Below are 25,226 nucleotides of genomic sequence, written 5' to 3' on the forward strand. Positions count from 1 at the left end.
AGGATTCTACAAAAAATGCAAACCTACCAAGACATGTCCGTCCACCCAAACTGACAAATTGAGCAAGGAGAGCACTGATCAGAGAGGCAGCCAAGAGGCCCATGGTCACTCTGGAGGAGCTGCAGAAATCTACAACTTAGGTGGTAGAATCTGTCCAAGGTTTTAGATCAAATAATAATGTTCATGTGTTAGAATGGTCAGGTTCTGACCTAAATCCTGTTGAGGATCTGTGGCAAGATAACAAAATTGCTATTTATAGACATTTTTATGCCAAAAGTTGCTGTAATAACAGTGAAAGGTGGCTCTACTAAGTATTGATAAAGGGTGGCTGAATATTTTGCAAGTCACACTTCTCACATTTTGTTTTCATTAACATTTTGAAAAAAATGCATCATTTTTGTTCACAATTATTATTAAAACCTTTAATTTATTTCCACAACAAAGTGCATGATTCCTACACATATGAACTGCAGAAACCTCAAAAAAACACCAGACCGAGCTGAGCTGAGCTTAAACTTATGGTTTGTGTCCACTGGCACTTTTCTTCAATGCATGTTGCCGTAATGGATCTCTTGGCTGTTCCCCGACATTTTTAAATTCAAATGAAGCAACAGAAGAAAAACAATCATAAGTTTAAGTGTAATCTATAGTTTTTTAAATCCATATTCTGCCATTTTTAGCTTCTCTTTTGTGGTTGAAAAATCTGTTCTGTGTGTGTAAGGCTCATCTGTGTGTGAAGTCACAGCCTGATTATGTTTTGATAATTTTTTTTAATTTACAGACTTTAAATTAATTCACACATGAGTTTTCTTTTCAGGAATAGTTAGATTAGAGTGTGTTTTAGTTGAAAGTATAAGGATTTTGATGATAGTTCATTATATGGCTTATTACTGTGACAGAATACATGAGCAGCACCAGGCGGATTTATTTTTCTTGATATCTCTAGAACTACCCTTAGACAAAAACAATTCAGTTCAGCGCGAGGTCAGTGCTATTTTTAGAAACAATAGGGTTCCATGTTTGTCACAATGTATGAATCATGTTGGTGCGTTGACGAATTCCTGAATAATTAAGCTGTATGAACACTTATACTGCCTTGACTATTCAATGATTTTGGCATGTCAGTGTATATGCATTTTGAATCATATTTTAAACTGGTATGTTATTGTAACTGAAGAAATCACTGACTTCATTCTCTTAAAATTGCAAACTCTCAGTGTCTCTGTGTTTGTTTTCTCTGCTTCAGGTCCCTCCTGCAACGAGAGGTCAGAGGGGAAGAAGAAAGGGCGCCCTCGGGTGGACGTGCAGGAGCTGCGCAGTATCCCTGTGAGTCCAAACAACAATAAAGCTACTCATGTTCAGTTCTGGCAGCGCCGGGGGAATGTTTTCCATGCTGGTTGAGGAAAGTGAGGGGGATTTTTGTTTTGTTTTGTAATGGTGGAGGATGTTACAGCAGTGAGGGGATTTTCCACTTTATTTCCAGCGCTTTTAGTTTGGAAAGAGGAAGTTGATCTTGGAGGAGTAACAGTTCGAGGTGTGTACTTTGTGTGTACTCATAGTTGTTACTTACTAAAGGGCAATTGTGTGTGTGTGTGTGTGAATCTGTCTGTCTTGCTGTAGGCCCATATGATGGTTCAGTGGAAAGAGGAATTTAAGAGTCGTTCTCGTGTGAAGTGCCCGAATTCAGGCTGCTGGGTGGAGTTTCCCAGTATTTATGGTCTTAAATACCATTATCAGCGCTGCCACGGGGTAAGACCTGACCCCCTCAAATCCCTATAATATACTATAATATATTAATTGTAATGCAGGGATAATGGGACAGATACTTGCGGACAATTTAGTAAAATTGTCTTATTATTAGTTTATTAGCAGTCCAAGGCAAAAGCAGTCTAACACCAGTGAATCCAAAACAGTACGAGCAAGGGGCAAACAAAGACAGGAAGCTAGATAATGGACAGAGATCATAAAGCAGACAGACAAACAATTAAACTCGCCATATGCTAGCAGACAAAAGAAGAAGACACCTCATACAGTATAAAGGCAAAGAGACAGGTGTATATATTCACTAAGGGCTATAAGGCGTATGGCTAACAGCTGTGAACAATCAGGGTCGGGTGACCTGGGAATGTGGGTGCTCTGTCTCTGATTGCCTGGGGTGACAGATGGTACAGAGAGAGGGGTATTGTGGAAGATGTAGTCTTTAGAGTGGAACATGGCTGTGGAAGTAAATATAAATCAGTAAAGCATACCCTGAGTAATATTCCTAAATAAGTGCTATAAACCATAACTCAATTTTCTGTAGTGTTCAACAATACAGCTTTAGAGCTTTAGAGAACATGTTTGTGTTTTCTCTCTGCCTCACCTGATTTAGCTCATTTTGTTCCAGATTACAGAATGACTTTAAAAAAGGGTGTTATAGATGTTAATTATGCATTAATCAAATTAAAAGAGATGATTGAAAGAAAAAATATGCTGGAATGCTATTTCAGGAAAAGCATACCTCTCCAACTGTTACACATGAGGTTGGATGGATTATGCTTTGGGCTTGTGCTGCAGCCAGCAGTGGCACAGGGGACATTTCTTTAATATAGAGGGTGGAATGGATTCAGATTTGGATATTTCAATATTACTCAATCTGACTCCATATAGTTTAAATTGTGTGAAATAGGAGGGTTTTATTCTCTTTTAATCATCAATTTGTAATGTTAAGCATTGCAAACCACTTTTAGTGATTGAATTAGCGATTTAAGGTGCACACAGGTGAATTTACTAATGAACCACAATACCCTGTGATTTATTATACTGTTGGATAATGAATGTAGTAATAAGGTCATAAAACAAACTGGAAAATGTGGCAGAGAACCTGTATGATAAAGTATTAATGGAAAAGAATAGAGTGATTTGTATACAGGGTTCCCGCGGGTCCTTAAAAAGCTTTAAAATGTCTTAAATTAAAATCTGGATGATTAAGGTTTTAAATGTACTGTAAATTTGCTGTAGGTATTACATTTTCAGATGCGTTTAATGCCATTGGGAAAGCATATACTAATGTTATCGGAGAGCTAAATAACGTTACCGGGAAGAGAGCTAACTTAAGTGGCGAGCTAGCAAACATAAGCGGTGAGCTAGCTAACGTTACCGGTGAGAGAACTAAGGTTAGCGTCAAGCTAGCTAACATTAGCGGAGAGCTAGCTAGCGTTACCGGTAAGAACTAAGGTTAGCAAAGAGGTAGCTAACATTAGCCAAATGCTAGCTAATATCAGCCGAGCTAAGGTTAGCAGAGAGCTAGCTAACATTAGCAGCAAATTAGCTAGCCAAAATGCTAACATAATAACTTTATCGGTGAGTCGACTTACTGGAAGGTCAAAATAAGTCTTGACTAAGACTATAATAAATAACATAATTGCATAACTGCATAGTTTCATTTTTAACTTCCAATACAATAAATTCTTTTTCTACCAAAGAAATTATGACAACATTTTTGGGTCTTGACTTGGTGCAAGAACCCTGCTATAGAGAGAGGTAGAGTGTTAACTTTTAACCCTAACATACCTTTTTCTTTTTTTTTAATTTCTCCCTTTGCAGAAAATGTTGAATGTTTTCCGGGGACAGTTAAAGATCTATCACTCAGAAAGTGCTGTAGCTTTTAGGCAAAGCTGGATCTGACCCTTCTACCACTGATGTTCTGACCAGTACAGGGGCAATTATATGGCTTATTTATTGATATTTTGAGCACATAACCCAACCTGAATTGCACCCAAGCAAGGAAAACTTTCCAATCTGTTACTGTTATTATATAAAAGTGATACAGAGCGATATAGTGAAGAACATTTAGTGTACAGTGATTACATAGAGAAACCACTTCAGAATTGACCTTTAACCATACAGCTAAACAGTCACAACACAAATCTGCTTTAGTTTAATAGATTGTAATTCAATTCCAGATCAATAAATCTGACATTTTGAAAGAAATTAAAGAGTGCACGTATGTTATTTTTTCCTGATTGACTCACACAACTTTGGGTGAATATAATAATTTATAGAAATTTATTATTATTATTGTAATTACTAATGTATAATAACATTGATGTTGAGGAAGCATTCGGATAAACACATTGACCAGCTTTGAATTTGAATGATAATATATTTTACAGTAACCACTCACTGTATTCGTAGGATCAGTACAGTGTACAGTACAGTACAGTGACAGGATTTATAACAGTTAAAGACCCAGGTCATTAATACACATATGCTTATTTATTGAGATTTAATGTTCTTTATAGTGGTCATCAGAAGCAACAGAAAGGGCTCAGGGGTTATCCTGTCCACTGTGGTAACAAATGGTCTGTCTTTCTGTGTGTGTGTGTGTGTGTGTGTGTGTGTGTGTGTGTGCGTCAGGCAACCATGGCGGAGAAGTTGAGTCACAGCTGCCCGTACTGTGAGGCTGTGTTTGCCACTAAAGTGCGCCTACAGAAGCACAAACTGTGGAACCATCCGGAAAGGGTCACCATGGAGTCCAATGCAGGGGTGCCCATGGAGACCAAGTCTGAGCCTAAACTTGAGCCAAAGGTGCAGAAGAGCCTTGTGAAAGGAAATTCCAAAAAGAGGTGAGAGAGTCTGTGACCCTATTAAGGCTTTTAACTTTAGCTTATTTTAACCAGCATTCTGAAGTGTTTAAAAAGTTACAAAAAGCACTGGGAGATGTTATTGTGTGTTGTGCTGGTACGAGTGGATCAGACACAGCAGAGCTGCTGGAGGTTTTAAACAACTCACTCTTTGTTGACTGAGAAAAGTAGACCAACCAGAAATATCAAGCCAACAGCTTCTGGTGGGCCACATCCACTATTATGAAGAACTAGAGGAAGACCAACACAATCTCTGCAGCAACAGATCAGCTGTACAGTTAGATAAGTTTGGTAGGAGTCTTCAGTAGAGTAAACAGTTTGTGGAAAAAGTGTTTAAAAACTTCAGCAACACTGTTCATACCAGCACAACACACACTAACACACCACCACTATGCCATAGTCGCGGCAGTGCTTAGAATGACCCAAATAATACTTGCTGTCTATTGAAGTACAGGGTGAAAACAGTACAATAGAAGGACATTAGCATTAGCAAGTTTCTACAGATTTCTGGTTGGATATTTGACTACGGGCGTTTTCACACCAGCAATATTTGGTTTGGTTAAAAGAGGTTTGTTTGTACACTTAGTGCGGTTAATTTGGGCAGTTGGGAAAACAGTAATTGCACTCAGTGTGGTCCAAAGCAATTGTATTGAGACCTGCAGTTGGAGTTGGCCTCGGTCCGGTTCCAACCCAACTCTGGAGGGGTTTCTTTATGGTGATCCAACCTCAGTCTGACCCAAATATCAAACCTTAGCTAGATAATTAATACAGCTGCCCCTGTTGATGCACCATGCTAAGCTGGTTTATACTAAATGCCGTATGTGCAGCACTTGATACTCACTGCCGTGTGACTAATTAAAAGCATTTAGTTTGAAAACACAGCAGCAAAATTTCAGCGATCAGTGCATAGGTATATGGGTTGGTTTATAACACAGGACCTTCTTTTTCACATGCCAGACAGCTCTGACCAATCAGAGGAGAGAGAAGGTGGGTTTAGGTTTGTGCCTGTGTAAAAACAAACCAAACCGAGGGAGAAAAACCCTCCATGTAAACAAACTCATTACCTGATACAGACCAAAGAAACAAACCACATGTGTAAAAACGCCCTACTGTTTGAGTTCTTTTTGAGGTCTTGAGTTCGTTTGTATTCCATTTTTATTGCTTTTTGGGGCTACTAAACAATTAACTAGACATCTAGGATTATCTTATTGGTTTGTTAATGTTTAGTCAAGACTTTTCACTTCCAGAAAAACATCCAGAACGTTTTGGTTATAAGGTTTTTTTTCCTAAGAGCATTTAATATATAATAAGGTTTGATTACTTTGAACAGTGCTTTAAACGCTACTGTGCTTTAGTAAGAGTGTCTGTTCTCTGTCCTTGGCCTCAGGCCTATGGAGAACAACCCCCCCTCGCCCGTCTTCTTCAAGGTGAAGAAGACCCAGGAAGCATCTCAGCCTTCGCAGAACGGCGAGTGCGCCACCCAGAAGTCGGAAAGGAAACAGCATCACAGCTCCCAGCAGCAGCAGCAGCAACAACAACAGCAACAGGGGGCGGCTTCAGACACCGGGGGGAGCGAGAGTGAGGGAGGGAGCCTGCCGCCACCCTTTCCTGAGGAAGACCCGGAGAGGATGAAGCATAGTAAGGTTACCTTACAGAACCTACTCAATTCTGTTAATGCTGACTCTTTAAATACTTTAAATATACAACCTGTGAAAAAACGTTTGATATTTGGCCAAATATTTCATATTGATGGATCACTATATTAAACTAAAATAAATATAGGTTGTAATAGTTTAGAGTTTTATCTCAGCGTGACCAGTGTGCACTAAATGGTGTTGACTATATCACTTTCATTTTTCTCATTTAAAAACTGGAAAACTGGAACATTTTCCTAGCTTGGGTCTTATACGGGTTGGTTTATGTGCTTAAAAATATCATCAAATAAGCTCTAAAATGGCCACTGGGCCACTGAAAACATCAGTGTTAGCAGGGCCAAGACTGCTGTAACACATTGGAGGCGGGATGCAAATGTATTGGTTTTAAATAAATAAAGTAATAGAAAAATAAACAAAGCAACAGATACCAAGACAGTAAAACAAGACTAGCTTGACAACGAAGTCAACAACAAACAAACAATAAGCTATAACGATAAGTCAAACAAACGATCAAACAAAAACAAACTAAAGATAATAAACTATGACAAACCAGAAAAACTTATATATATATCTGTATATCTGTCTGTATATATATATATATATATATATATATATATATATATATATATATATATATATATATATATATATATATATATATATATACAGACACAGACAAGGAACACCTGGGGAAGATAAGGAGGGGGCTGCGTAACAAACAACCACGGGTGAGAACATTGATGGCTGGGCTTTAACAACACATCGACACACGCAATCTAGGGAAGACAAGCAAGTACACAAGACAGAAAAGGAGAACAGAAGGGCCCAAGAAAAAAGTAAGACTCACACATAGGCTTTGCAGAAAAACTACAGATTTACATCACTTCCTGTGTGCTGCATTTTGAACTATCGCCAGAAAACTTTCAGAATGTTTAAAAAGTTTAAAGATTTCTTATTTAAAGATACAATTTTGCTAGAAAACATTTAGTACTTGTTTTACAAAAGAAAAACCAATATGCAATCTAGGTTGTATATGCATGCTGCACATGAAACTGTTCTGCCTCCCTAATTGCCTGCATCAGACAATAAAAGAAAATAGGCAGAAAAAGTATAAATTAGGAAAAAACCCAGACTGAATTCACCTTAAATTAGGATACATGGCCTTGTCCACCGTGGCTTGCAAAGCCATGGAGGGAGCGTCACAGTCCTGTTAGCCAATCAGAGGCGAAACATTTGCATGACATGAATATTTAAGAGCCGAAATCCTGTCGTTATTCCCCACCCACTCCTTCACCGAACTAAAACAGCCTGAAATAGAAACAGTCAAAAGGTAAGAAATAAAAAAAAACAGTGCCTCAAAGGGGTAAAAAGACACTGTCTTATAAAAGTTGTTCAATCAAATCTAACCCCACAAAAATGACAATTTGAATATTCTAATCTTACAGCTATAGAATACAGTCTAGGGGGAGCTGAGTGGTCTAATACGCTGCCACTATGCGGCAGGTTCGAACCCCCACTCATGCAGCTTTGCCATCAAGCTTCCGACGCTCAGAGGGAGCAAAATTGGCCCTGCTCCCTCCGCGTGGGTAGATGCCGCTCTCTCCCCACATCACTCCGCAGCACAGGGCATCTGTGAGCTGATGTATCAGAGCCGAGTCGCTGCACTTTCCTCCGAGTGTGCTGGCTACTTGACAATGCTGCATCAGCAGCAGCTCAAAAAGAAGCAGTGGCTGGCTTCTCATGTATCAGAGGAGGCATGTGCTAGTCTTCACCCTCCTGGTGTGTTGGGGCATCACTACTGATAGGGGGAGTCCTAGTGAGTGGGTTAGGTAATTAATCTTGTAAATGGGAAAAATTAGAAATAAAATTATAAAATAATAATAAACAATTACAGTCTAGTCACTTAATTATTATACAAATTGTTACACAGATATTATGTAGAGGTTCTCTTTGATGTGTACGGTATGATTTAATTATTTCATAATTTCATAAATAATCATATATAAAATATAACTCCTTCAGGCTTAAAACACACCACTAACACTCCTAATGTACTCGTGCACTGCCTCTTTAAGCAGCACCATTTCAGTGGCATTTCTCTATCTGAGGGCAGGTCACTAAGCTGCTGCGTGGTTGCTGGTGGCGACGGCTTGTTTTCTCTACTACACACACACACACACACACACACACACACACACTCACACACACTAAATGAGATGTCTGTATGGCTTGTGCTGGGAGTCTGCTATTTATGGCTTTTGTTTGGGTACGCACTCCGCACATTTGTTGCTGTAGAGAGCGAAGAGCATCTGAGTGTGTGTGTGTGTGTGTGTGTGTGTGTGTGTGCGTGTGTGTGCGTGTGTGTGCGTGTGTGTGTGTGTGTGGAGGGGCTGTCTCTGAGTCAGTAATGTTGCTCAGGGTTTGAGGAGAAGCTCTGGAGCAGCTGTGTGGGTGACTTCAATGAGATGATCAAGAACTGCTTCACAGCATGCATGAAATGCAGAAACACACTCTCTCTTTCTCTCTCTTTCTCTCACACACACACACACACACACCACACATACGTCCACTGACACCCGCTGCAGCCGAGACAAATGACATATCATCAGACTCGTCCCCTGGCTCATAGATAAAGGCCGTGTTAGCGTTCTCTGGGTGGAGATAAATGACAGCGTGATTCAGTAACACATGGTGGAACAGGTGGTGGCATGTGATCCAGTTTGAGAATGCTGCCGCTCAATGAGCCTGTGGAAAATAACACATACGAAATAGTGGTTTCGTATGTGTTTTTCGTAACCTTCATCTTTCTTCATCAAGAAAGATGAAGGTTACCAGGAACAATAAATGATTTAACATTTAGGGTGCTCTATCATACACCCTGCACAAGGCACGTCGCGTTGCTCTTTGCTATCTTACACCCTCTCAACCATCTATTTTCATGCCTTGCGCCCACACTGTTAAAAAATAATGCTCTCAAGATTCTACCAATGAAGTGTGGAGCTCCTTTGAGCCTGGATAACTGTGGAAAAAGCGATTTATCTAAAGTGATGGAACAATATAAAAAAGCTGTTTTCTACCTGTAATGCACACAAAATAAGAAAGTAATACCATAATATAAAATCCAATTAAATATAATTAACTAAAATATGTTTTTTATTATTGCCTACTGTATAAGAATCCCGTTATATTGGATTTGATATTGAGCATTTATGTCACAAACCATTCCTACACTGTAAAATACACATGCAGTGTTTAAATCACATATATTTAGTAAAAATTAGCTCTTATTACTTAGCCTCATTAAACTTGTTTATTGGCTGGTTCATGCTCTATTCTGTTGGTCTTAATTATTTTTCGGGTTCGAAAGGGATAAAATTAATGTTTTGTCATATCTCATATCGTCAAGAATATCTTCATTACAAAAACACCCAAAAATATGGTGATATTTTTATTTTAGGGACATATCGCCCACCCCTAGGTAGGGCTACTAGTTGCAGGACCTCGTTTATGTAACATTGGGCTATAAATTCAGCCAGAAATGAAAACCAAAGGTTTCACCCCACACTATGAGACCTGGCCTAGATTATTAAATATCAGTCTGAATGATTCTTTGTGACCTTTATCTTCATTTTGACGAACATTCTTTCTGGGTGCATTTTTTTATGTTGAGTGTATATAAACAAGACCTTTGTATTAGCAGTGTTATCAGTTGGCACACTATCCAGCTCAGACCTCTTAAAGTATGCTTATAAGACTGATTATTAACTTCCTTCAGGTATCAGTGTGATGTTTGAGCTGTCTGTTTTCTCTTCTCCATTTGAGCTAGGGAGGAAGCAGAAAACTCCAAAGAAGTTCACTGGGGAGCAGCCCTCCATCTCTGGGACTTTTGGATTGAAAGGTATTACTCATCTTTTCACAGCTCTCTCTCTCTCTCTCTCTCTCTTTAAGATTTAAGAGTTTAGCTCAGAGGCGTTGAGGTGGCTTTTGCCATGTGGTTGTAATTCTCTGTATGTCTTCTGTTCTGCTCTGTAATTAGCCCTTTTTGTGCTAATAGCACCATTAGAGAAGTGTTTCATATCCTTTCGGAATGGTGCAGGTCTGTTATTTTCTCTCTCACACACACACATACACACACTGACACACACCGCCAGAGGACAAAGCACACTAATTTACACATGTGACTCTCTCCTCTCTCGTAGTCTGGATATTTAGAATTTTTAAGTTTGCACCCCTTTAACTCTATTCCTAAAAAATAGTTCACATCAATGTTCTCTCTATTGGTGCATTCCATTTCTATTCCAGGGTATGCCTGTTCTCTTATCTAAACAGCCATAACATTAGCACCACTTGCCTACTGTGGAGTTAACTCCCTCTTGTACTCCACAACAGGTCAAATGGACAGTCCATTTGAGGCATGGACTCGCATCTGTCACCAGGACTAACATTACTGCAGTTCATTTACAATTAGTGAGCCACAGGTGCTCATGACACAATCTCCAATTCACCAGTTGTCCCCTATTGGATCACTGCTATATACTGACCACTGCATACTGAGAACACCCCATAAGATCTGTCTGATGTTTTTCGTCTAGAACATTTTTGTTTGGAAATATCTATTCTTCAGCAGGATCAACTATAGATGACGATAATCAGTGTTTTTCATTTCATCTGTCAGTAGTGCTAATGTTATGGCTAATCATATATATTATCGTGTGCTGTTAAGTGTAGACAATATGATTATAGGTCATTGTCACTGAAAAATTTTCTTTTAGATTGAGTTTTAAAGAGTCTATTAACAAGAACAGTAAGCACAGTAATAAATATATTGTAGTCCCTGCAGAAACTGCAGGTGTGATTGCAGTGCTAATTCGTGGCTGGTTGCTATGGTGACTTCTGGTTGCTAAGCTGCTGCTAAGTGGTTACTAAGGTGTTGCAATGATGTCGGAAGTGGTTTCTAGGTGGTTGCTTAGGTGTTTCTATGTGGTTGCTATGGTGTCTATGGTGGTTGCTAGGGGGTTGCCATGGTGTTGCTATGGTATCTGTGTTGGTTGCTATGTTGTTTCTTAGTGGTTGCTAAGGTGTTGCTCTGGTGTCTGAAGTGGTTACTAGGTAGTTGCTATGGTGTTGCTAGGGGGTTTCTATTGTATCTATGGTGGATGCTAGGTGGTTGCCATGGTGTTGTTGTGGTGGTTGCTAGGTGGTTGCCATGGTGTTGCTAGGTGGTTGCTAAGATGGTGTCTGAAGTGGTTGCTATGGTGTTCCTATGGTGTCTGTGGTGGTTGCTAAAGTGTTGCTTGTTGGTTGCAAGGTGGTTGCTATGGTGTTGCTAGGTGGTGGCTAATCTGTTGCTATGGTATCCGTATTGGTAGCTAGGTGGTAGCTAAGGTGTTGCTATGGTATCTGTTGGGTGCTATGTTGTTTCTAAGTGGTTAAAAGTGGTTGCTAAGGTGTTGCTAGGTGGATGCCAAGTGTTGCTATGGTATCCGTGTTGGTTGCTGTGTTGTATCTAGGTGGTTGCTATGGTGTTGCTATGGTGTCTAAAGTGGTTGCTTGAAGGATTCTAAGCGGTTGCTATGGTGTCTGTGGTGTCACTAAGGCGTTGCTAAGTGGTTGCAATGTGGTTGTTAAGGTGTTGCTTGGTGGTTGCTATGGTATACGTGGTGGTTGCTAAGGTGTTGCTAAGTGGTTGCTATGATCCTATGGTGTTTGAGGTGGTTGCTAAGGGGTTGCTAAGTGATTGCTAGGTGGCTGCTAAGGTGCTGCTAGGTTGTTGTTAAGTAATGTATTTGCATATGTATTTTCTGCACAACATGCAAGTACATTGCACAGCTATGGACCCTTGGTTGCTCTGGATGCTTACTGAAATCACACTAATTAGAGATGTGGGAATTTTTAGATTTAAGCAATAATAAACTTGAGGTTCATGCTGTAATGCACATATAATACACGATATAGCATCAACCTCAAGTGTATTATTGCGATTATAACACAGTTATTATCATCACTGTTTGTTGAAAGATTTTGAGTTAAAAAGTTAATTCAAAATAGTTCCGTTGCTGCTCTGTTTGTAACTGTGATGTAAATACTGCAGCGTAGCTAGGTTACCAGTATGTGGTGGAGTGTTAACATGGAGAACTTCAGTTACAGTGCATTACCAGCTGATAATGTCACTCATAAAACACCTCTCAGCCAATCACATTGCAGGGTCAGAACTGCCTGTGGTATTATCTGTGGTAGCATCTCGATTTGGACGTATACGATTCTTAATCGATTCACAAAGGTCAAAAATCTATTTCAGACTTTTTGTGTACACATTTTGTGTAACTGGCACTAATTTTCACCTTCTAGTACGCTTGTTTGATTCCATTTGTTTGACTATGATTATATCAAGTTACCGCAAACTCTAATCCAGCAATCTACCTATTGAACCGTCTGCTCCTTTCTTCTGCTTCATTTTCCTTCAAACTGTCAAAACAGCGTTGCTGTGCTGAAAAATCTCAGGTGCTCTCTCTCTCTCTCTTTCTCTCTCTCTCTCTCTCTCTTTCTTTCTCTCGCTCACTCTCTCCCTCTCTCTCTGCCTCTGTCTGACACACTCGCGCACACATGCACACACGTCTGATGCAGCTACTCTTCATTTCGTTTTTAAATGCAGCTCCCAGTTAAACTCAATAACTCAGCACATTACAATGTTCTCATAGGCAGGTAGTAATAACGTGTAATAAACTGTAATAATCTCATAGTGTGTGTATTGTATGCAGGTATGAATAAGGTGGAAGAGAAGCTGAAAGCAGGCAGAGTAAAGCGGCCAGAGGGGGCGCTGTTCAATGAGGAGTCCCCGAGGAAGCAGACAGCTACAGGTTCATCCAGGAGAAAACCTCCATCCCATACTCAAGGTACAGATATAATATAGTTTTTGTCATCAAAAGAAGCAAAAAAAACATTAGTAGTACGTCTCAGTAGCTTACTAGCTAAATTGCCCTTTCCACCTTAAATGGTGCAGCAGTTACATTCTGTAACCTGAGGCTGCTGCACCATTTAAGATTTAAGTACTGCAAAATTCTGCTCCCTACCTACAAGGAATTGGGGTGTACAATAAAATAGTCCCTCCTGGACTTTACTGCTCCTGTGCTATCACAATATATCTCAGGTCTAAGAGGAAGGGAGACACTTAAAACAAGGGGCAGGGTACAAATCTGTCTGTCTGGAGCTTCTGCTTGACAGTATAATGGACAGCTAGGCTTACTGAGGCTTGTTTTTGTCTTCCTTAGCAGCTCCTGCTGAAGCTCAGTGGCAGCACACCATCTCAGAGCGGGGGGAGGTGTCCTGCCCCACCTGCTCCGTCGTCACCCGCAAAACCGTCCACGGCCTCAAGAAGCACATGGAGATCTGTCAGAAGGTCAGCGGACGCAGCTGAACTGCTGTTTTTAATGTCCACCTATAACAACTAGATGACCTGAGTGTTTGTCTCATTAGCATGCTAGCTGTAGGATCTGTAGGTGGAAGAATAATATGTAGGTGTCAGTATATTTTATAAAGAATGGCAGTTCCAGTCCATTTTAGCATCAGGCAGAAGCACTGTTGCACTGTTGGTGCAGTGCCGTTATATTTACACACTAAAGCTTCAGCCAAGATCCAGCATGATGTGATCTTCTGCAATAGAACTGCAGCATAGTTACCGGATTATAAACCGTATTAAAAACATCTATAAGGAACTTCTAATTCAGCAGGTCTTGCTGCTGGGTGATTGTGGGAGGCTAGCTAACTAAGTTAAGTAAAGCTAAGCTAATTAAACAAAAATACTTTTTTTTTTTTAAGTCAAACGAGTGCTATATGTTAATCTACACAGATTCCTGAATTTCTGCAGCACTAAGGCTGTAGCATTAGCATTAGTGGCTAATGCCCCCAAACAGCACTACACTAAGTAACCCTGAATGTAGTGGTAAGCGGGTAGGTATTACCTAGTGGTTCATCTCATGTAGCCTCTGAATGGCAGAATACCTAGCGCTGTTAGCGGCTAATGCTAGAGCTTTAATATTCTTTTCAGTTATTTGAAAATTATTTCAGTTTGCATTTTGAGTCTTCGTTTTTTTATTTTTGCGTTTTTGTGCATTTTCCGAGGATTTTGGGGAATTTTGCTGCTAAAGACTTTTGCTTCTGGAATCTCCCAATCGCTTCTGGGTGGGCGGGGCTTAGAAGAAGGCATTTCCCTTGAATCTCCGTTGGTCATGTGATTTTGGACTGACGGTACCCTGAACCATTCAAAATTCACTCCATAGAGGTCCCTCTATTGCTGCACGCAGTTTTTTACACCATTATCTTTAATAATGAGTTTATCCTGAAAGCTTGTGATAACTAAAAGCACAGTCTTAGTGTATATTCTAGCAGTCTATAGGATCAATAACATCAATAACAAGGGCTCCAATTCAGTGTGATGCGAGTTCATTCCATTCCATCTCCCATCTACTGTATATGATCCAGGCAGGATACACAGCAGTGTACGGAAAACGCTTTAAGCCTGCAATTAGTTGCCTGCCTCTCTCAGGACCCAGAGCCAAGGTCTAGGGAGCCATTAGAGCGGCTCTATTGATTGGGCAGCTGTGAGAGCAGTTAGACTCAGTGGGAAGTCACTAGGGTAGAGCTTTATGGTTCTCAGCTTAAGTCTATAGCTTGACTCTATAATGTAGCTGCGCTCGCAGTACGGGGTAATTGATCTGCTTCTTACAGGCTGTGGGTCACTCACACTTTCAGTTGTCCTGGTATTTTCTTTAAGGCAGATTAGGACTAAAGATAAAGAGTTTATCTGAGGTCTGATATCTGAACTTCATTTGTGGAGATTTTATTTGTGTGTTAAATAGGGATGTAGCAGTTAAGTAATTAAGATTATTATACTGATATTGATGATACATGACCATTTTTTCACTGAATCAGTGCCATTTCTGTTCCTGGGAAATTACATGTATAAATGTGCACACAAAATAACTTTCAAATACATTTTATTATTAAGCATAGTGTCTGGTACACTGCCAAAAATAAGATATTGAAATATGATTATTAACATTATAACTCCTTCAGAGATGTAATTTTTTTGCATTGTTGTGTGACTCCAAATCCCATCTATGCTTTAAAATGTTTTTTTTTCATAATAAATCGTAATATTTAAGTTAAAATACACATTTTATATATGTCCCTGGGTTTCACTCATTCCTGTTACTGTAAAAAATGATCCCATCCAAAACATCTGGAACATTTTACAAATCACATCTACAACAAGAAGTTACATCAGTTAGTTCTTCTGAAGATCATGGGAAGACCAAAATTAAGTTCCCTCATTTGTTTTTCTCTGTATTTGATCTTATTGTAACTGAGAAGCTCAATCTCAACATTCATTTTTGTTACCTAAATTTATTCTTAGATCTTATTTGTTTATATTTTAAAATACAAATTTTGGGAAAATCACTAGAACAAGCTCATTTAGCTATTTTTCATGTTTTTAGTTTTAGTAACAGGGATAAATCCCAGTAACAGGAGTGATATATATTTTTTGTCATAAATATCAATTATTTGAACATGCAATCAATCATTTCTTTAAAATAAAGACTTTCTTGAGAGAAAATCAAAAGAATTAGTGGACTTGCTTTTAAACATGCTTTTTAAATGTCACATAAGTTTTGTAACCATCTTCAGTTTAGAAACATTGTAGAAAATTAAGTAAAGCTGCCTGAGTTTGACCAGTACATGCTTTGAATAGTTAAATAAATGTGTTTTTAGATTCAGAGTTGAAAAAAAAAAGTTTAAAATGTATGTTTAATTTGGAAGAGTTACAAGCAAATGGCATCCATTTGTTGGAATTGCCCATATACATTTATAACATTTTGAAATTGCGACTAAATTTACCCAGTTTGTTTTTCATTTCTATAGAGTTTTACACTGAAATGCCAAAAGTCATGGGACAATACTATGTAAATTGATATATGATAAATGTGTACTGGGATATTTCATTGTCTCTGTACTTCTGTCCACAGCTTCAGGATGCTCTGAAGTGTCAGCAGTGTCACAAGCAGTTCAGATCCAAAGCTGACCTCAGTTACCATACTATGACGGAACACTCTGCCAAGGTAAAACGTGTGTGTGTGTGTGTGCGCGTGTGTTTGCACGCTTGTGTTAGCACCCCCTGTGGAAACATCTATACTATGGTGCAGGAAACTGACTGAGATTAATTTGTACAGTGAATGAAGAATTGCTTCATTTTTTGTTTCAAATAATTTCAGGCTCAAATTTCAGCATAGCATACGCCTCACATATGGACTGGCTATTTTAAATGGGCGGGGCTTTAACCCTTAGAACCCTACAGACGGATTTGTTGTGTTCTCAGCTTAACTACTCAGGAATCCCTTCACACATCAACATAATCCATATATGGTTAGAGAGGGCAGAACTTACTCTTTAAAATAGTGACATTCCAGAGTGTGGTAAAGCGTCTACAAGAAACCCATTGAGAAAACACCTTAAAAAGTGAGATCTCCTTCCCCAACCAATATTATTCACCTTTAGTGCTTTGAACCAAATAATATCAGTAAATGACTCAAAAGTGTCCACAGAAAAAGTGTGAAACTACCTGCACTCAATCTAAAGTTAGGTATGACACTACTTTATATAGTTTTATTTTAGTTGCACATTTTACTAAGTAGTTATTTTGCACTAAACATTTTTATTTATTTAGACTAAAAAGTTTACATTTTTGTACATAGTTTTCTTTGTGTGTCCTGATTAAAATACTGAAAGGCATATGCTGCTCTGAGTGTCTGTTTTTTAAAAAAATTCCTATGTATTCTAGAGGTGTGATTATCAAGAAAAATAAATCCATGTATTTTGTCAAAGTAATTAACCATGTAATGAACTTTTATCAATATTCTTATGCTTTTAACTCATATACACTCTAATCTAACCATTTTTGAAAAGATATCTTAGGTGTGAATATATTATATAAGTCTATACATTAAAAAATAAGTAAGAAAAAAACAGGTGCTTGGTAATATTTTGACCAAAACATAACCAGCTCCAGAAAAATATAACCATTCTGCTTCCTTTTACATTTTAAATGATTTTATTTATGAGCAGCCGTTTGGCTTCTGGAGTAAAAGAGCTCAGGGCATGTGGCTGTCTGATGTTATCATAAGACCTGAAAGACCTGAATAAGACCATAAGACCTGAAAGAGAAACGGACAAAAACAAGGAAAAACACACCAAAACAGCCTAGGGCGCAAAGGGTTAACCAGCCCTTGTCCAGCAGAGTTGTACTATGCCCAGCTTAGGCTCTGTTCCAGTGAGAGTGTTCAGGTCTTTTGGGATCTATGGGGATGCTAATATTACCTTGCCAGCTTTTGCATTAGCGCAATGGAGCTCCCAGGAAATAGCTTAAATTATGCAGAAGTGTACATCGGTAAAGCACTGTTTAAATCATTAATGAGCAACAGCCTCCCCAACGTCTGCTTTGTTATTATGTGCATATGTGTTTGTGTGTGCATAAAGGAGTGGGTGTCTGCATAGTTTGTACATGCATAGTACATGTGTGACCTCTTATTACCTTAACTCTGAATATTTAAAGCACATTTCTGATTTAAATGTTGTTATAGTTAGATGGATGACTGTATTTGAGATTTACTGGGCAGTGTCTTTTTTTTAAACAGTTGCCAACAAAGGCAGTAGTGTTGTTTATGGGCTCTTGACCAGAAACGGACACTATGTAAACTGAATTAACTGTTTTAAGCTCTTCATACATTTTATTTTACACTGACATACTGGCAGTAATGGGACAGGAACAAGTATGATGTCCCATATCCCAGGATATTCATGTGGGGCCACTGTGAAATTCTTCTTTAATTTTGGGCAAATAATGTTTTTCCATTTTTTATATATTTTTTTTAGTTTTTTAGGTTTTTAATAAAGCTGTCAGGTGATAAAAAGCACTTTATCCAGTTAATTACATGTGATTTACTGTGATTTAGCATTTATTGTTAATCATCATAGAATAAAGATTATTTAAACACTATAAGACATTATCTATAAGGCCTTCTTACATTAATAGCTGAAATATGTTTCTCTTTATTAATAAAATAATACAAGCCCTGCTTAAAATGCTTAAAATTGAGATGCAGATATGAACAGAATTTTGATATTTGAGCATATTTTTGATCAAAAGTTGGTAAACTTAGTAAAAACCAAGTAAAATGTAAAAAAAAAATATGTTCTTTACTTTTTAAATGTACATTTTTTCATTCATATTTACTGTCCTGGGACTTTTAATTTGAAGCCAACTGGTGATGCTAGCTGTTTTCTGAGCTGAATTAATGTGCTTGTTAGATTAGTAATTTCTGGGATTTTTAAATGATGTGGTGTGATGTGGATTATAGCTTTAGCTCACTCGAGTCTTCAGTTATTGACCTCAGAACACCAGAAAGCAGCTAGCCACTCAGTGCTAACTAACAGCAGAACTCAGCAGTAAGGATTGAAGGGCGATGCTAACTGTTTTCTGGGAAGAATCAGTCACTGATTTTTTTTTAATCAGAATGATGTTCTTTTCCTGGTATTTGATATGATATGTGTATGCAGTGTGTATTTGGCATAACACTAAATACTAAACACATTTTTTAAATAGATCTGCTCTAAATATATTACCTAGAATAAATGTTTTTATGTCTTGCGTTTCTAACAAAAAGCACAAAATTACAATAAAAATAATTGAACACTAAACACTTTTAATATCCAAGCAGCCTGTATCTTTCAGCTGGAAAACAGACAGTTAGTGAAGAGGTAGTAAAGTGCCACCACTGTTGAAAAAAACTCTAACATTAATGGAAACAATGCAATATAACCTAATCAAAATAAGTCAATTGTTGTATAAATCATTTAGTCTTTTCACTCAACTGAACACTAAAAATGCTTGTACAAAGTCACGTACTAAACTGAAAGTAAATCTGAGCCTTTACATCCTATGTAAAATTTTCCTCTCTTCAGGTTTTTGTAATCCGACATTAATACTCACCATTTCTTCCACTTTCCTTTAGCTTAGCTTTCCTTTTTACAGTGTCTGAAACTGGTCCTAATGATTTGTAGGCACTGACAGGACGGCAGCGCTGGGAGGCAGCCTGAGGAAACTAAGATGTAGCTCAGCTTTGCAGTTCTAAATGCTTAATGTGAGGAATCCCACTGATCAAACCGCCTGCAGGGGCTACTCCTCTAGCAGTCAGGGTTTATCAGGTGTTCTTGTGTAGATGATGATTTATAACAATAATTTACAGGCAATGTACAGTTTCTATATACTTTTTTTTAACTCCCTCACTGTAAAATTAGTTTTATCATAATTTTATTATTGTTTAAAATAACCCACCGAACAATACTCCCCTCTGAACAGGGAAATAGCGAGCGTGGTTAGCGGGTAATGCTAATGCTGCTTCAGCAGTGCTAGCCGGGGTTAGGAGCAGGCTACAGGCCGATAGTACTCGCCTCTGAACAGGGAAATAGCGAGCGTGGTTAGCAGGTAATGCTAATGCTGCTCCAGCAGTGCTTAATTAAGATAATTATGATAAAATGTGCACAGATGATTTTGTAGAAAACGTAAGGATTTTAAGTGCGCCTTATAATGCGGAAAATATGGTACTGAGAGGAGCACTATTTTGCTGTTCTGACCTGCTGAAAACATGATGCAGAGCCAGACACCAGTTCCTGGCAGCGTTCCTGAAGAATCTTAACCCATTCCTCATGGGCAGTGCCCGCCAGTTCACTAATATACAAAATCCCCGTAAAGGCTTAAAATGGAGTTCAAGTCAGGCAACTGTGATGACCACCCCAATGTTTTTCAGGATTTCTTCTGAAACCAAGCCTTGGTGGATTCTAGGGATCATTATATGCTGCACCAAGGTGGTGGAACAAACTTCCACTGGGTGTCAGAACAGCAGAGTCACTCGATGTCTTTAAACAGTGAATGAAGAGTCAACTTTTATTAAAAAGTTTCTAAAGTAACACTATTCTCCTGGGTGTTTAAACAATATCGAAGCTTAATGTAACTTTCTGATTATAGTCTCTACAAACTAGCTAAGTAATCAGTTAAGCATTTTTTTAAGTTGCTCTGGATAAGGTGTCTGCTAAATACCCTAAATGTAATGTACATATAGTACGAGGCAGTTTAAAGAGGCATTTTGTTGTGAATTTGATAAAAACACTTGTTAAATTGGTCAATTGAAAACAGCTGAAAGTTTGAAAACAAACTTTTGCTATTAAATCTAATTTGCAGCGGGGAATGAAGCTATTATTATATTTGAGGAAGAAAAAGCAAAGTAATGTGCAGAAACACTGCAAAAAACACTGCATTAGTTTTTTATGCATTTGCATCCCTGCCCTGTGCAGTCTCTGCAGCAATAGGCCCAGTGTTAGGCCTGCTGTCATAAATTGTGTAGATTTTTTTCTTCGCTGGAAAATTTAGGGCTATGTAAACATCACTCTGACAGTTGTCATAAATACGCTGTGAGTAATGGCCTCAGTGTGTAAGGCTGTAAAGCCGTTGGCTGGGTTGTGGGTTTGTGTGATTGGAAGCACATTTTGGCTCGGGGCACCGTATTGTTTGGGACTTGTTTTGGAGTATCTGTGTAATGTGTTACGCTGAATTTGTTCCCCCTCCAGCAGCCCTCTGGGAGCGAGAACGAGGGAGGGGACGAGCAGGAGGAGAGAGAGAAGCTCCGCAGAGTTCTCAAACAGATGGGCAGCATCAAGTGTCCCAGCGAGGTACGAGACAAACACACACACACACACACACACAGTCTCTTTCTTTCACTCACTCTCTCTCTCTCTCTCTCCAACACAATCACGATCACGCCCCTATTCTCCATCATGTCCTTATTGTACCCTTTCTGCCTGTTTTTCCCCCCCTCTCTCTCTCTCTCTCTGTCTCTACTTTACTCTCTTTCTCTCTCTTCACTTACTCTACTGTCTCTAGTCTCTTTGTCTTTCTCTACCTTGCTTTTCTTTCTGTCACTCTCTCTCCATCACTTTACTCTCTCGTCTCTCTCTCGTTCTACTCCCTCTACTCTTTTTCTCTCGTTCTCTCCCCCACTCTCTCTCTCTCTCTTTAACAATCACAATCATACCCACATTCTCCATCATGTCATTATTGTACCCCTCCTCTCTCTCTTTTCTCTCCCTGTCTCTCTCAGTCTCTTTATAACCCCTCTCTACTCTATTCTCCTCTTTCTCTCTGTCTCTCTGTCTCTCTTTCTTCCCTCTCTTTACTCTCTCTAGTCTTTTGTCTTTCTCTACCTCACTCTCTCTTTTCTCCTTTTCTTGTTTTGTTTCTCTCCACCCCCCTTTTTCTTTACTCTCTTCTCTTTGTTTCTCTCTCTATTTCTTTGTCTCTTAACTCTCTCTTCTCTCTCTGTCATTCTACTCTCTCTCTCACTCTCTTTCTCTTTCTCTCTCCAACACAGTCACGTTAATGTGTTGTCATAATTTTACCCTTTCTGAATGTTTTCCCCCCTCCCCCATCTCTTTCTCTCCCTGTCTCTCTCTGTCTTTGTCCCATTTTTGATCTTTCTATCAACTCTACGTTTCTCTGCTCTCTCTCTCTCTCTACCTTACTCTCCTCTTTCTCTTTACCCTGTCACTCTCTCTGTACCTCATCCTCTCCTCTATGTCTCTGTCTCTCTCTACACCCCCCATCCTCCCTTTCTGTCTCTTTCTCTTTCTGTCACTCCCTATCTATCTCTCTCTTTACTTTTTCTTCTCTCCGTTTACTCTCTAGTCTCTCTCTTCTCTTTCTGTCTCTCTCTCTCTCTCTCTCTCTCTCTCTCACTCTCTCCAACAGTCGCGATCACACCCCCATTCTTCATCATGTCTTTATTGTACCCTTCCTACTTGTTTTTCCACTCTCTCACTTTCTCTCCGTCTCTCTCTGTCTCTCTGTACCTCCTCTAATTCTGTACCCTACTCTTTCTCTCTGTTCCTCTATCTCTCTCTTTACTTGATCTACTCAGTCACTTTACTCTCCCTAGTCTCTTCTATCTCTCTCTCCACCCCCCTTTCTCTGCCTCTTTCGCTTTCTTCGTACACCCCTCCCGCTTTTTACTGTCTGTACTCTCTCTGTTACTCTATCTCTCTCTCTTAACTATCTCATTTCTTTCTGTCACTCTCTCTGTTTCTCTCTCTTTACTCGCTCTACTCTCTGTCTGTCGTTCTACTCTCTGTACTCTCTCTCTCTCTCTCTCTCTCTCTCTCCCTGTCTTGTCACACCGCCCATGTACACACCATTGCTCTGTTTCCAATTACTCTCTGCAGTGAGAGATGAGGTATGAGGTAGAGCTCATGGCTTTTTCCATTTTGCCGTCTCTCTCTCTCTCTCTTTTTCCTTAGCGTTTCTTAACCAACACACACACACACACACACACACACACACACACACACACCTGCCTATAAGAATTCCACTACCTGCTACTTCTCGCCCTCATTCTTCCTTATTTTGAGCGACCCATCATCACACAGCTTTACATAATCATTACAAATCCCACCAAGCTGCTGTGTGAGGCTCCTCCCTTGCAGAAAACCTCAGAGTAAGAATTTAACCCTAAACCCTGCCTGGATTCTGCTCCTTTTACCATGCTCTTGGTAATGTCTAATCTAATGTATAATAGAAATATAATCTCTATGATGAAGTTTTATACTTATCAGGTTATTTTGCCCCTTTAATCTATTCAAATGTATTAATTTATAATACAGCTCTACAATTTAGACAACATATGCTGCTGGTTAACACTAAATTAATATTATTCCTTTTTTTCATATACTAAAAATTCAGTGCATCTGAGAAACCTTAAAAAGCCTTAAGTTTCTTAAATTTGTGTAGTAGAAAAGCCTTCATTTTTCTTAAAATAATCTCCCAGATGACCTAAACATCCCACAGTAAATATGGTTGAGATGTTACTGTAAGTATATTGTATAGTAACAACTTATAATTGTATATTTATTTTTTATACTACAGTGAATTCTGACCCTGCAATGTGATTGGCTGAAAGGCATTCTATAAGTGCCATTATCAGCTGCTAATGCACTGTAACCGAAGCTCTACATGTATAACTCCGCCACATACAGGTAACCTAGCAACGATGCAGCACTTACAAGCCAAAAAGAGCAGCTACAAACAGAGCAGCAATGGAACTATTTTATTCATTTTATTTCGTGAAGTTTTTGTAACCAAACAGATCGCATTTTCTCATCTTCTTTAACTCAAAATCTTTTCAATAAACAGCAATAATGGAACTGTGGTATAATCAGAATAGTACACTCGAGGTTCGTGCTATAACTTGTAATATTGGCACTGCTGTGCTAATCTACGACCACAGCACAGCAATGCCAATATTACACGTTATAGCACCCCCTCTAGTGTATTATTGCTTAATAAGTTTAGTTGTGACTTTTTTTAAGTAATGTGTTTGATTATCTTATAATCCAGTCTGTCTGACCTACTTAACCAATCATCTCCCGGTTTCTTTAAACACTGTAGTCAAATCAACTCCTGTGTGGTGGTGGTTGGGGGTTGTTTGGGGGGTGTAGTGTTAAACACCTTGGACTAACGTCTGCTGATTTCACTGATTCGAAATAAATAGTTGAAGAGGGTGAATGTGCTTTGATTTGGGTTTCTATAACATGTGTATTAGCATTAGCATTAGCCTCCACTCATTTCTGAACTTGCTGTTCAGTGTTGGTTTAAATCAAAGCAAGTTGTGTGGTTCTTATGTGAGTATTTATGTGATACTTTACATAGTTTTTTATATAAAATGGGATGTTTTTATGCTCCACTATCAAAACAAAAAAGTTTAACACTACAGACTCTAAATGAACTCTTCTGTTTATCTTCTGAGAACTCTCCTCAGTGCTGCAGGCTGGGTAATAATGTTCAGTACTCTAAACACTGTGAATAAAACAAAGAGTCTGAACTAGATTAGGAATAAAATAACTGATACCTGATTTTTTTAAATATACCTGAATCATCCCTGATTCTGAGTCACTGGGTTGGATTAGAACATCCCTATTCTTAATTTAAGCAGGAATAAATTATGAGGTATGAAGTAGGTATTTTAAGCAGCTGAAGGTCAATAATTGCACTTAGCTAAAATCTCATAACAACCAATTTATATGCAGTTTAGCATCAGAGGAAGAAGTCAGTTAAACGCTTTATAATCGAAGGTGTTCTGCTTCGCTGCTTGAGGCTCCTTGGAATCAGAAAGTCAGCTAAGATTTTTTTCTCTCTCTCTCTCTCTCTCTCTCTCTCTCTCTCTCTCTCTCTCTCTCTCTGTCTCTCTCTCTCTCTCTGCTGCAGGGCTGCACAGCTCACTTCACCAGTCTGATGGGTTATCAGTATCATCAGAAGCGCTGTGGTAGAGAGCTGTCAGACACTGAGAAGCCTGTGTTCCTGTGCCAGCACTGTGGGAAGACGTACCGCTCCAAAGCTGGCCGAGACTACCACGTGCGCTCTGAACACGCCATCGCTACCACACCCACACGCCCGGTGAGACAGCGCACACACACACACACAACCTTCATCCTGCAGCAGTCACCAGCTTAGCGCTCTGTCACTATTTCATATTCATTTAAGCTTTATTTATAACGACTGTTTTTTTTTTGTTTGTTTCTCTTTTTGCAATTGTGTTTAAAATGAAAATCTCTGAGGACAGTTAAAAAATGTAGTATTCTATTCATTTCAAGGTGCATATAATAAATGTCTATTTTCTGGTCTATTTTCATACACAAGGCACACCAGATTATAAGGCACATCATGCGACACTAGTAAGGAACAGGGGTGTCACCATGTTTTCCTTCTAATTCAGCAGGTCTTGCCTTTGGGTGGTGAACAAAACTGTAATTCTTAAAAAATAAAAAAAATGATGTTAATCTACACAGATTT

General features: G+C 38.9%; 1 protein-coding gene across 4 annotated transcripts in view; it reads left to right on the forward strand.

Moving 5' to 3' along the window:
• The window catches only part of znf512b (zinc finger protein 512B), a 76,513-nt gene that overhangs the window by 35,640 nt on the left and 15,647 nt on the right, over positions 1–25,226 (forward strand). The window contains exons 3-12 of one of the 4 annotated variants that reach the window (XM_022677539.2): positions 1,247–1,326; positions 1,621–1,749; positions 4,399–4,607; positions 6,013–6,263; positions 10,107–10,178; positions 13,039–13,173; positions 13,549–13,676; positions 16,303–16,395; positions 20,960–21,058; positions 24,642–24,830. In XM_022677539.2, coding sequence (XP_022533260.2) covers positions 1,247–1,326; positions 1,621–1,749; positions 4,399–4,607; positions 6,013–6,263; positions 10,107–10,178; positions 13,039–13,173; positions 13,549–13,676; positions 16,303–16,395; positions 20,960–21,058; positions 24,642–24,830 — 1,385 coding nt within the window. Of the gene's footprint in view, positions 1–1,246; positions 1,327–1,620; positions 1,750–4,398; positions 4,608–6,012; positions 6,264–10,106; positions 10,179–13,038; positions 13,174–13,548; positions 13,677–16,302; positions 16,396–20,956; positions 21,059–24,641; positions 24,831–25,226 lie in introns of all 4 variants that reach the window. The other 3 variants (XM_022677540.2, XM_022677538.2, XM_022677542.2) reach the window with 3 other exon arrangements.

Source organism: Astyanax mexicanus, chromosome 13 (genome assembly GCF_023375975.1).
Source record: "Astyanax mexicanus isolate ESR-SI-001 chromosome 13, AstMex3_surface, whole genome shotgun sequence".
NCBI classification, from domain to species: domain Eukaryota; kingdom Metazoa; phylum Chordata; class Actinopteri; order Characiformes; family Acestrorhamphidae; genus Astyanax; species Astyanax mexicanus.